This window comes from Felis catus, chromosome F1, assembly GCF_018350175.1.
Source record: "Felis catus isolate Fca126 chromosome F1, F.catus_Fca126_mat1.0, whole genome shotgun sequence".
NCBI lineage: Eukaryota > Metazoa > Chordata > Mammalia > Carnivora > Felidae > Felis > Felis catus.
Window position 1 is genome coordinate 6,182,916 of NC_058384.1, and position 13,974 is coordinate 6,196,889.

The following is a 13,974-nucleotide window of genomic DNA, read 5'->3' on the forward strand; positions in this document are numbered from 1 at the left end:
TCTAGAATGCCAGTTAATGAAAACAGAACGACCAAAGCCAAACACATTTATTATCAGATGTCTCCAGTGGACCACTGTTATAGAGAGAACATTTCATGTAGATACTCCAGAGGAAAGGTAAGAAATGTTTTTCCTATTTTATGAAAAAGCAACAATTGGTAAAAAGATATATGTGTATCTGACTTCACCATTTGTAAATATATGTGAACATATTTGTAAAATCCAATAGTCCCTTAATAATTCTGTTTCTGGTATAAGTAATGAATAACAGAGGCTTGCAACACCCTAAATCAAAGCCTCTAGAACTGCTGTGAGATTCGCTTCTTAGCAAAGCACAGGACATTCACCAATTAAAATATAAATTAAGACATTTTTATAACTAAACTACCCTTAAATAATGGTAGAATTGTGTTCATATTTGGAATTCTGAGGCTAGTAACAGCAAAAGGTTTCAAGCAGTGTGACGTTTTGTTGGTGGCGGCCTGGACTATGACATTGAGAAGGATTATGAGATTGGGGCTAAGCTCCGCGAGAAAAAGCTACCAGGATAGATTGGCATGGACCGTCCTCATGCTAAAGAGGAGAGTGACGACTTCATCAGGGCCATATTTTCATCCTCCTGATCTACGCATTTCTACAACCGCTGTACCCCCACCCCCACCCCCAAATCTGTCTTTATAATCTCTTATCTTGTGCTCTGGTTCTGACTTAGGTCCAACAACCACAACCACAGAATCATTTCCCTGCACGGATATTATCATAGTTGATCCAAATCAGCAACTTTGTGAAGTTAAATGTTGTTAGCCCTATTTTCCAAATGAGTAAATGAGGTCTTAAGAGACTTGTCTAAGATTTAAAACAAAAACCAAAAAAAACCTCCCCCAAGACCTAGTAAACAGTAAAGTATTATTTTAATAATACCCTTTTGATCAATGAACAGTGAATGATAATATGTGATTACTTTAGAAAAGAAAGAAAAATGAAAGCAGACTAGAAATCACTTGTAATTTTTTGATCCCAGTTAAGGATAGATAATTCTTTCCTACACTTCCAGTCTTACTCTGTGCAGATGTATTTAGGTCTTGAGTATACATACAATTTGGGATGTCTTTTTTCCCCTGTCTACCCTGTCTTCCTGGGGCATTTCTAGATGCTAAGTCCTCAGTTTGCTTATGCTTCCGCTCGTAACCATGGCTGGGCTAATACCTATTTATCTGCCAGATCTGAGCTTAAAATAATCACATTTTCTACAAAACCTCTGAGTCTTGTAGATGAGCCAGGCCCCCCTTCTATATACTATGTATCTCCCTACAGCTTTTATGTCTGGTGTATCACCACTGTAATCTCTGTTTGCTTTTCTCACTGGACTATGAGATTCTTGACTAGCAAGGATTGTATCTTCCTTGCTCAATATTCTATCTTTATAACACAGTCCAGGATCCGACGTAGTATTTGTTGACTGGCTGAATGAATGGAACTTTTCCCATGTCACTGTACATTCTTTGAAAATATGATTCTTAGTGGATTTATAACATCCCATTGAAGCATGATTAATTTTGCCATTTATGTTTTTGCAAAGCTGGATTTATGCCATATCTTAAGACTTCAAAATAGTTCCTGCAATTATATCACACTACTTTTCTGAACAATCAGTTTTTATTTGCATTTATGACTAGAAGGCAGTTTTAGTAAAAATGAAAAACAGCATATTTAGATTTACCATTGGAATGTGTTTTTCTATATTCATCTAGAATCTGGTGTCTGGAGATTTTATACGACTTTAATGTTAATGAAGACTTAGAAAGATGTAGTGAGAACTAGGAAAGCTATATATTTTCTGTGTTCTGTCTGCCAGTCTAAAATCCATCCTTGCTGTAAATGAAATATGTATCTCTAATCTATGTAAAAAAAAAAAGTCTATTTGTTTTATTGAATGATGGAAGTTTGGAATCTATTTTTTTTCCAAAGGATGAGACCACTGTCTCAGCTCTGTTCTTTTGTCCATTTCTTTTCATTGAATAATCCATTCTGTCCTCACTCATTATGGATGGCACATGTACATAAATATTTGTATATTTAGGTTTTTTTCTCCCCCCCCCCCCCCCCCGGCCTTTGATTTCTGTCATTCCAGCACTAAGACCACATGGTTTTAATTAGAGAAGCCCTATAAAATTTTTAACTTCTAATGGACAGAAAAGGCCATAAGTAGAAGTAAGAAAATTAAGAAAAACAATTTCATGGAAAAGGAAACATATAGTAAAGCAAGACTTCCATTATTATTCCATTATTTTTTTTTCCCAAAATGTTCTTAGTTTTTGTAAGCATAGCATCTGCAGATAAATAGTAATTTCGTCTCTTCCTTTCTGATAGGACAATTATTTTTTTGTTTTTATTCTATTTATTTTATTAAAAATATTTTTTAATGTTTATTCATTTCTGAGAGACCGAAAGAGACTGAGCATGAGTGGGGGAGGGGTAGAGAGAGAGGGAGACACAGAATTTGAAGCAGGCTCCAGGCTCCGAGCTGTCAGCACAGAGCCTGACGTGAGGCTTGAACTCATGAACCGTGAGGTCATGACCTGAGCCGAAGTGGGACGCTTAACTAACTGAGCCACCCAGGTGCCCCTGTTATTTTGTTTTTCAACAGTATTTAATAGTCTTCATGATAGCAGATACATTTATTTTTTCCTCTGGTTTTAATGAATGCATTTCAAATTACTTACTGTTAAATATGATTTTTCGTATATAGTTTATTTTGTCATACCGGAACATCCACTTTACAGACCCAGGCTATTTTCCTTTCTTAGAGCTAATCACTTTCTTTATCACCATGATGGCCCTATTGCACTCATGCCCACATGTTTATGTGCGCACGTGTTTCAGCTGTGGTGAGCTATACTTATAGTTTCCCAACTACTGATTCCATAGTGGACTCTCACATTGCCTATGGCTCTTCCTGGCTCTTTTGCCCCTGTGTCAGAAATACCTTCCCTTGCTTGTTTCTTTCTGTGCCAGCTCATCTTGTACATCTCTGCTTACAAATCACTCCTCTCCTCTGTCTCCACTCAAAGCTTAACATTGTTTGCCTTAGAACACCACTGTTCTTAGTGCATACTTGTTATCATTTTACCTATAATGCTTTGTTATACTTCTTCACAATGCCAAGGTTTCCCCATGACCCTAAGTTCATATTACACCATGGCTTTAGTCACATACATGTATTAGATGTTTTAATTAAATGTTTATTTTTAAGTAAATAATCAGCTTGTGAAAATTAGTTTTCATATAAGTAGTATATTCTTTTAAATTAAATTAAAAAGATAAGTGTACTTGCTTCATTGGGGTCTGCATTCTGTTTCCCAAATTAAGTACGTTTCCTGGCATTACTTAGTAATAAGAAGATTGCGTGCTTTCTTTCATTAGTGTGATATTTGGACCCAATACTGTTTTGCAGAGCATACATATATATTTTAGTTATGGTGAATAAGGTAATTTAGGTCAGTAGTCCACCTAAGAACTCCTAGAAAAGGTGGACAAAATGGTTTAAAACAAACAAAAAAAAGGCATACAAGAGCCAATTTGGCTGTGAAGAATTATGGGATCAAAACTTTATGGAAGAGTGAAACTTAGAGAGATGAGCCCACTGTTTTACTAGGGGTCCCTGCCAATTCTAGAACTGTCTGATTTGTTAACATGTGGAGTAGCTGTCAGATCTAGGAGTCACATTCTGGAATCCAGGGCCTACCAAAGAGGGGTCATGGTACATCAATACCTTTTAGGTTGGCACTAAGAAGAAAGGATAAACTGGATTTAAACTTATCTTTTAAAGACTGAAATCTAGCTTTAAATTATTTCAGGTCTTAAATTTGGTTAATATGATCCATTTTTGCTAGTCTCCTAGGAGCCTGTTAAAAGCAAATATAACTAATCTTAAACTATTTACAATTTTAATGTACGTTGTTCGATATGCATTAAAAAAATAAACAAGGATTCAAAGATTCACAAACCACAGAGACAAAACAGACAACTGAATCAGATTCATAAGCACTCTAGATAATGGAGTTATCAGACAGAAATTAAAAGAACTCTGTATTAGTATTTTCAAGGAAATAAAAGTTAAGGCTGGGAAATTCAGAGAGCTAGAAGTTATAAAAAAGAATAAAATGGGAATTCTAAAATTGAAAAATAAGATATTTAAAATTCTTTGTGCTGGTAGATGGTTTCAGCAGTGGATTCGGCCTAACATTAGGGAAAATTAGGAACTCATACCTAGGTTATAACAGAATATCCAGAATGAAACATGAAGTGATAAGGATAGAGAATAAAAATAAGTCAGAGTGGAATGTAAGGTGAAAGGAATGCAGTGAGAAGGTATTAACGTTTACGTAATTAGAGTCTCGAAAAAGAGTAAGAATGGGGCACAAAGTATTTGAAGAGATAGTTGCTAAAAAATTTCTAAAATGGCTAAAGACACCAAACCACATATTGAAGAAGTTCTATAAAGCCCATGCAGGAACAAATACAGAGAAAACCCACTTAGTCCCATTAGACTTTTAAAAACAAAGACAATGAGAAAATCCTCAAAGCAGATAGAGAAAAAAGATAATTTGCCTTCAAAGGAGCATCAGTTAGACTAAAAGGTGATAGAAGTAGAAATACTTGACCTGGAATATATGGGATAGAATGATAATTGGAGATAATGGAATGATATTCTCAAAGTGCTAAATGAAAATAAGTGGTAATGAGCAAAAATATGTTCCAAGAATGAAAGTAAGATGGAAATGTTTCAATTAAATATTTTAGTAAGTTCAGTCAAGAATTGATAGAATTTCTCACCAGCAGACTTGCAGAAAAGGAAATACTAATAGGGTATTCTTCACACACAATAAAAATAATCCTGGATGGGAGAAGAGATACAGAAAGGAATGAAAAACAAAATGGTAACTAAATTGATCAAACCAAATGAATATTGATCTTATGAATAATAATATTTTGTGGTTTAATTGTATAAAGAATAAAAAATCTGAAGTAAAAACATACAAATTGAGGTTGAGGGGAAAATGGGGTTAATGTCTTATGATGTCACTGCATTTTCTAAGAAGACTTAGTAGTGTGGACATGTTATATTAGGTTTTGCTAAGTTGAGGATGAATGTTACAATTTCAAGAATAATTGCCAAAAGGAAAGCAAGCATCTGATGACTACAATGCTAATATGAGGAGAAATAGCGTCATAAAAAATTAATCCAGAGTACATTATGTAGGTTGACCGTGTGAAGTTAATGCTATATATAAAAATAATATTTAAAAAATGGCTGAAAAGCCAACGGGAAAATTGAAATAGAATTGTGAAAAAATTTAATGAAACAAAAACAGACAGGGGAAAAAGAAAGGAGAAGTGTAAAAAAAAGGTAAAATGGTAGACTGCGTGTAATCATATAAATAATTGCATTAAATATCAATGGGTTAAACACAGTAGTTAAAGGCAGAGAGTTTCAGAATTAAAAATATGAGGACCACTTATGTACTATCTATAAGAAATAAACTTTAAGTATAAAGAAGAGCTACGTTGAAAATAAGGGCACCTGGGTGATTCAGTCGGTTGAGTATCTGATTCTTGATTTCAGTTCTGGTCATGATCCCACAGTTCATAGGTTCAAGCCCCATGTCAGACTTTGCGCTAACAGTGTGGAGCCTGCTTGGGATTCTCTCTCTTTTCCTCTCTTTCTGCCAATGCATGTGTGCTCTCCCTCTCTCTCAAAATAAATAAACATTAAAAAAAAATCTTTTAAGTTTATTTCTTTTGAGAGAGACAGCCAGAATGCGAGTGGCTTAGGGGCAGAGTGAGAGGGAGACACAGAATCCAAAGCAGGCTCCAGGCTCCGAGCTGTCAGCACAGAGCCCGACATGGGGCTCGAACTCACGAGCTGTGAGATCATGACCTGAGCCGAAGTCAGACACCCAGCTGACTGAGCCACCCAGGTGCCCCATCAAAATAAATAAACTTAAAAAAAAAGATGTAGCTAAGTTGAAAATGGATTATACCTCTTAAAAATCATTGGGTCAAAAACAAAATTCATAGGAGCCATTAGAAACTTCTGGGGGTTTTTTGTTTTGTTTTATTTATTTTTTATTTTTTATGTTTATTTATTTTTGAGAGAGAGAGAGAGAAAGAGAGAGTGCAAGCAGGGGAGGAGCCAAGAGAAAGGGAGACACAGAATCTGAGGCAGGCTCCAGGCTCTGAGCTGTCGCACAGAACCTGATGCGGGGCTTGAATTCATGAATGGTGAGATCAAGACCTGAGCCAAAGTCAGACACTAAACCGATTGAGCCACCCAGGAGCCCCAGAAAATTGTTTTTAGATGAATAACTGTGAAAGCAAAGCATATACAAATTTGTGGGATGTAGCTAAGTGAGTGCTTAGAGGGAAATTTATAACCATTAAATGCCTATATTTGGAAAGAACAAAGTTAAGCCAATAACCTAAGCTTCCTTTCTAGGAAACTAGAAAAATAAACCCAAAATAAACATCAAGGAGGAAACAGTAGAGGTCAGAAATCAATGAAATAGAAAACAAAAATAAAAATCAATAAACCAAAGAATTAGAAACATCTTGGAAAATTGCTTAAAAAAAAAAGAGAGAGAAGGAAGACACAAATTACCAATATCAATCCAAGAAAACATTAGAAAACCTGAATAGCCAATATCCATGAACAGAATTGAGGTAATAACTTAAAATCCTTACCTCAAAGAAAACTCCCAAGTCCAGATGGTTCCCTGGTGAGTTCTATCAAGCATTTAAAAAAATACTTATTATTAGTCCTACACAATCTATTTCAGAAAATAGTGGAGAAGGGAACATTTTCCAACTTATTTTGTAAGGTCACCCATATTTCAAAAACCAGGCAAAGGCATCATAAGAAGGTAGAACTATAATATACCTGTGAACATCAACGCAAAATTTCTTAACAAATTTTTGATAAGTCAAATTCAAAAAATATAGAAAAAGAATAATACTTCGTGGCCAAATAGAGTTTATCCAAGAGCTCAGTTGCATTTTCTGAAGGCTTTCAACTAAATTCACTATATTAGTAGGATAAAGTAGAAAAACTACATGGTCATTGAACAGATACAGAAAAAGTATTTGCCAAAATTCAATATCCTTTTATAACCAAAACACTCAGCTGACAAGGAATAGAAGAGAACTTACTCAACCTCATTAAGCCTATCTATCAAAACCTTATCTATCTATCAAAAGCTTATATAATACTCAAAGGTAAAAGCTTCATTGCTTTCTCTCTAAGATCAGGCACACATTAAGAATGTCTTCTCTTGGGGCACCTGGGTGGCTCAGTCGGTTGAACATTGGACTTGAGCTCGGGTCCCGCCTTGTGGTCAGTGAGTTCGAGCCCCACATCAAGCTCTGTGCTGACAGCTCAGAGCCTGGAGCCTGCTTCAGATTCTGTGTCTCCCATTCTCTCTGTTCCTCTTCTGCTCATGCTCTGTCTCTGTCTCTCAAAAATGAATGAACATTAAAAAAAAAAAAAAGAATGTCTTCTCTCACCACTTTTATTTAACATTGTAATGATGGTCTGATACAGAGTATTATAAGGCAAGAAGAATAAGTAAAAAGCAAATAGATTGGAAAGGAAGAAGTAAAACTGTCCTTATTTGTAGACATGCTCACATGTATAAAAAAATCCAGAAAAATAAAAGATATTAGAACTGATACATCAACTTAGTAAGGTTTCAGGGTACAAGGTCAACATACAAAAACCAACTTTATTTGTAAGTGCTACCAAGAAAAATTAGAAAATTAAACTTTAAAAAAAAACCCTCCACAATAGCATGAAGATTAGGTAACTCACAAGAGGTCTGAAGAAAGTGAAGAATGTTGCCAAAGAGAGAAACATCCTAAGAAAACAATTCAACCGATTTCATTTAAGGAAGATGGCACAGTAGGGATATCCTGAGAACACCTCTTCTCACGGACACACCAGTGTTGCAGTTACGTGTAGTACAACTCACTTTGAGAAAAACCTGAAGACTAGCAGGGCAGCTCTTCACGGCTAGAGCTATATTTTAAAAACCACCTAGAAAAGAGTAGGAGTTATGGAGACAAAGTTGGGAACCAAACCCCAGACACACTGACCCACAAGCAGGAGGGCTATCAAGGTGCTGAGGCCCTCTGGGAGGACATAGATTGGACACCCCAAGCCCTGAGGATTTGCACTGGGAAGGCAAGCATCCATAGCCTCTGCCGTTGAAAATCAGTGGGGCTTAACTCAAGAGCTTTGAAAATTAATGGGTCTTAACTCCAGGAAAGTTGGAGGACTGTAGATAAACAGACACTGTCCTTAAAGGGTGCACAGTATCACTTGCTCTGAGACCCAGTTCAGAGGCAGTAGTTTGAAAGCTTCTGGGCTATACATGAAGGAGATTTATTGACCAATTGTAGCGTTTTGCTGGAGGCTGAGGGATCTGTAGGAATATTCTCTGGGAATGGAAGAACTGGTAGGTGCCATTTTTCTGACCTCTTTCAGTATAGTTGGTCTATGCTGGCAGGCACCAGTTCTGATCCTCTCCTTCTACCTCGCTAGCACTGTAGCACCTGCCCTGTGGACCTGCTCTGTCAGGTACCCCTCCAAAGCCACTCCTGCCCCTCCACACCCAGCAGGAATCCCTCAGAGGGAATCAGCAGCAGTCTGATTTCAGTCTACTCTGAAAGACAGCATTGTGGAAGACACCCAAGCTGGACAGCAAAAAGTAAAAAGGATCTAAAAACATGAACGTAGGGGGGCGCTTGGGGGCTCGGTTAAGCGTCCGACTTCGGCTCAGGTCATGATCTCATGGTTCATGAGTTCGAGCCCTGCGTCGGGCTCTGTGCTGACAGCTTGGAGACTGGAACGTGTTTCATATTCTGTGTCTCCCGCTCTCTACCCCTCCCCCCACTTGTGCACACACACATTCTCTCTCTCTCAAAAATAAACATAAAAAATTTTTTAAAAATATGAACATAGGAACCTCTGGGGCAACATCAAACTTAGTAACATTTGCATTATAGGCTTCTCAAAAAAGAAAAAAGAGAAAAAGGGGGGGGGGGGAACTACTTTGAAGAAGTCATAGTTGAAAACTTCCCTAACCTAGAGAAGGAAACAGACTGCCAACTCCAGGAAGCTCAGAGGGTCCTGAACAAGATAAACCCAAAGAGATCCACACCAAGACACATAGCAATTAAAATGTCAAAAGTGAGATATAAAAAAAAATAAACCTTAAAAAGCAGCAAAGAGAAAAGCAACAAGCTATATAAAAAGGAAATGCCGTAAGACTGTCAGCTGATTTTTCAGCAGAAACTTTGCAGGCCAGAATGGAGTGGCATGATAACAATCTAAGTGATGAAAGAAAGAAACCTACAACCAGGAATACCCAGCAAGGTTATCATTCACAGTGGAAGGAAAGATAAAGAGTTTCCCAGGCAAATGAAAGTAGAGTTCATCACAACTGAACTGGCCCTATAAGAAATGTTAAAGGGACTTTTTCAGAAGAAAAGAAAGATGATAATGAGAACTAAGAAAATGATTAAAGGAAAATTTTACTGGTGAAAGCAAACATGGTAAAGGTAGTAGATCAATCACATATAAAGTTAGTATTGGGGCACCTGGGTGGCTCAGTCGGTAAAGCATCCGACTTCAGCTCAGGTCATGATCTCACAGTCGGTGAGTTCGAGCGCCACGTCGGGCTCTGTGTGGACAGCTCAGAGCCTGGAGTCTGCTTCAGATTCTGTGTCTCCCTCACTCTCTGCCCCTCCCGCACTTGCCCTCTGTCTCTGTCTCTCAAAAATGAATAAACGTAAAAAATTAAAAAAAAATAAAGTTAGTATGAAGATTAAGAGATGAAAGTAGTAAAACCAGTTACATCTACAATAATTAATGGATACACAAAATAAAAGATGTAAGATACGAAGTCAAATACATAAAATGTGGAGAGTTGTAGTAAACCTGTGGTGCTTTTAGAATGTGTTAAAGTTAATCAAACATCAGCTTAAAGGAGACTGCAAAGTATTATTATATTATCAACCTCATATGAACCACAAATCAAAAACCTGTAATAGATACACAAAACCTAAAGAGAAAGGAATGCAAGCGTAGCACTAAAGGAAGTCCATAAAATCATAAGGGAAGAGAGCAAAAGAAGAAGAAAGGAGCCAAGAAAAACTTCAGAACAACCAGAAAATGGTTATATATGCTAGTTGTTATATGCCAACAGATGACAATAAGTACATACCTATCAATAATTACTTTTCACGTAAGCGGACTCAATGTTCCAGTCAAAAGATAAAGGGTGACTGAATGGGGAAGAAACAAAATAACACTCATTCAAATGTTGTCTACAAAAGACTCACTTCAGACCTTAAGACATTTACAGACTGAAAGTGAAGGGCTGGAAAAATGTATGCTTTGCAAATGGAAGTGGGAAAAAAAAAAAAAAAGCTGGGGTAGGTAACAATACTCCTATCAGACAAAGTAGGCTAAAACAAAGACTTTAACAAGAGGCATAGATGGGCATTACATAATGATAAAGGGATCAATCCAACAAGAGGATATAATAGTTGTAAATTTCTATGCACCCAACATAGAAGCATCTGAATATATTAAGCAAATTAACAGACATAAATGGAGAAATTGACAGTAATATAATAATAGGAGGTTATTTTGACACCCAACTTGCATCAGTGGATAAATTACCCAGAAAAAAAAAAAAATCATTAAGAAAGGAAACAGTGGCTTGAATGGCACATTAGACCAGATGGACCTAACATATATGCAGAACATTCCATCCAAAAACAACAGAAGACACATCCTTTTCAAGTGCACATGGAACATTCTCCAGGACAGATCACATATTAAGCCACAAAACGAGTTTTAATACATTTAAGATTGAAATCATATTAAACATCTTTCCCAACCATAACAATATGAAGCTAGAAATCAATTATAAGAAAAAAGCTGGAAAAAACCCAGAAACATGTGGAGTCTAAACAACATGCTACTAAACAACCAATGGGTCTTTGAAGAAATCACAGAGGAAATAAAAAAAGTGGATGAAAATGAAACACAGCAATTCAAAAGTTTTGCTGTCCAGCAAAGGCAGTTATAAGAGGCAAGTTTACAATGATACAGGCCTCCCTAAAAACAACAACAACCAGAAATAAGAAAAATCTCAAATAAGCAATCTAACCTTACTCCTAAAGGAACTAGAAAAAGAAGAACCAACAAAGCCCAATGTTAATAGAGGGAAGGCAATAAATACCAGGGTGGAAATAAATAAAATAGGGACTTAAAAAACAATAGAAAAGATTCAGTGAAACTAAGAGCTGGTTTGTTGAAAAGCAAAACAAAATTGATAAACCTTTAGTCAGATTTTAAAAAGGAAAAAAAAAAAAGAAAGAAAGACCGGACTCAAATAAAATCAGAAATGAAACAGAAGTCACAGCCAGCAGCACAGAAATAGAATTAAAAGCAACTACTATGAAAAATTATGTGCCAACAAATTGGGCAGCCTAGAAGAAATGGATAAATTCCTAGAAACAGAGACTCTTCCAAGACTGACACAGGAAGAGTAGAAAATCTTAACAGACTAATTAGTAGTAATAGAATTGAATCAGTAATCAAGAAACTCCCAACAAGCAGAAGTCCAGGACCAGATGGCTTCACAGGTAAATTCTATCAAACATTTAAAGAAGAGTTAATACCTGTTCTTTTCAAACTATTCCAAACAAATGGAGAGTAAGATTGCTTACAAATTCATTCTACGAGGCCACAATACTGTGATTCCAAAACCAGACAAATACACGACAAAAAGAAAATTATAGGCCAATATCTCTGATGAACATAAACACAAAATTGTCACAAAGTTTTAGCACGCCACATTCAAAATACATTAAAAGGATCATTCCCTGTGGTCAAGTAGGATTTATTCCAGGGGTTCAAGGATGATTTTGTATCCACAGATCAGTCAGTGTGATACAGCACCTTAACAAAATGCAGGATAAAAATCTTCTGATCATCTCCATAGATGCAGAAAAAGCATTTGATAAAATACAACTCCATTCACACTCAACAAAGTGGGCATAGAGGGATTGTACCTCAACATATTAAAGTCTGTATATGACAAACCCACAGCTAACATCATACTTGATGGTGAAAATTTGAAAGCATTTACTTTAACATCAGGGGCAAGACCAGGATGTCCGGTCTCACAACTTTTAATGAACATTATGCTGGAAGTGTTAGCTCCAGTAGTCAGACAAGGGGGAAAAAAAAAAGGCATCTAAATTGGCAAGGAAGAAGTAAAACTCATTGTTTGTAGGTGAATGATATTATAGATATAGAAAACCCTAAAACTCTACCAAGAAAACTATAAGAACTAATAAATGAATTCAGTAAAGTTGCAGGATACAAAATTAATATACAGAAATCTCTTGCATTTTTATGCACTTATAAGAAACTATCAAAAAGAGAAAGTAATCCCATTTGAGGTGCCTGGGTGGCTCAGTCAGTTAAGTGTCCGACTTTGGCTCAGGTCATGATCTCATGGTTCATGAGTTCAAGCCCCACATCAGGCTCTGTGCTGACAGCTCAGAGCCTGGAGCCTGCTTTGGATTCTGTGTCTCCCTCTCACTCTTTCCCCCTCCCCCGCTCATACTCTGTCTCTGTCGCTCAAAAATCAATAAATGTTAAAAGAAAAGAATCCCATTTACAATTAATTCAAAAAGAATAACTTTAACCTAGGAGGTGAAAACCTGCACTCTGAAAACTGTAAGATACTGGTGAAAGAAGTTGAAGGTGACACGAATAATTAGAAAGATATGCCATGTTCATGGATTGGAAAAATTAATATTATTAAAATGTTTATACTACCCAAAGCAATCTACAGATAATCTTTTCACAGAACTGAAACAATAATGCTGAAATTTGTACGGCAATACAAAAGACCCTGAATAGCCAAAGCGTTCTTGAGAAAGAAGGACAAAGCTAGAGGTATCACAAAATTGTATTTCAAGTTATGCTAGAAAGCTATGATAAGGAAAACAGTTTGGCAGTGGCAACAAAATAGACCCATTGATCAATGGAATAGAACAGACGGCCCAGAAATAAACCCACACTTATTCTATCATTTTATCTAGGACAAAATATGCTAGAGTATACAGTGGGGAAAGACAGTTTCTTCAGTAAATGGTGCTGGGAAAACTGGAAAGCTACATGCAAAAGAATGAAACTGGACCACTTTTTTTTTTTTTACATCATATGCAAAAATAAACTGGAATAAATATCTAAATATAAGACCTGAAATTATAAAACCCTTAAAAGAAAACATAAGTAGTAAACGTTTGGATAGTGGTTCTAGCAGTATTTTTTTTTAATCTGTTTTCTAAGGCAATGGCAACAAAATCAAAAATAAACAATTATGACTGCATCAAACTAACATGCTTTTGTAAAGGAAATAATCAACAAAATGAAAAGGCAACCTACTGGATCAGAGAGGATATTTACAAATGAGATATCTGATAAAGGGTTAATATCCAAGATATATAAAGAACGCACACATCTCAAAGCCAAAAAACAAAAAAAAAAACAAAAAAAAACCCCGAATAATTTGGGGCAATAAAAAATGAGTAAAGGGCTTAAATAGACATTTTTCCAAAGAAGACATACAAATGGCCAACAGACACATGAAATGATGCTAAATATCACTCATAATCAGGGAAATGCAAATTAAAACCACAATGAGATATCACCTCAATGAGATATAACCTGTCAGATGGTTAGTATCAGAAGAAATATCAGGTGTTGGTGAAGATGTGGAGAAAAGGGAACACTCATGCACTGTTGGTGGGAATGTAATGTGGTGCAGTCACTATGGAAAATAGTATGAAGGTTCCTATAAAAATTAAAAATAGAAATACCATATGATG

General features: G+C 36.2%; 1 protein-coding gene across 8 annotated transcripts in view; it reads left to right on the plus strand.

Annotated features, from left to right (window-relative positions):
• The window catches only part of AKT3 (AKT serine/threonine kinase 3), a 306,832-nt gene that overhangs the window by 162,294 nt on the left and 130,564 nt on the right, over window positions 1-13,974 (plus strand). For all 8 annotated transcript variants that reach the window (XM_023247426.2, XM_023247427.2, XM_045049318.1 and 5 more), the window contains one exon: window positions 6-117. In XM_023247426.2, the coding sequence (XP_023103194.1) occupies window positions 6-117 (112 nt within the window). The remainder of the gene's footprint in view (window positions 1-5; window positions 118-13,974) is intronic.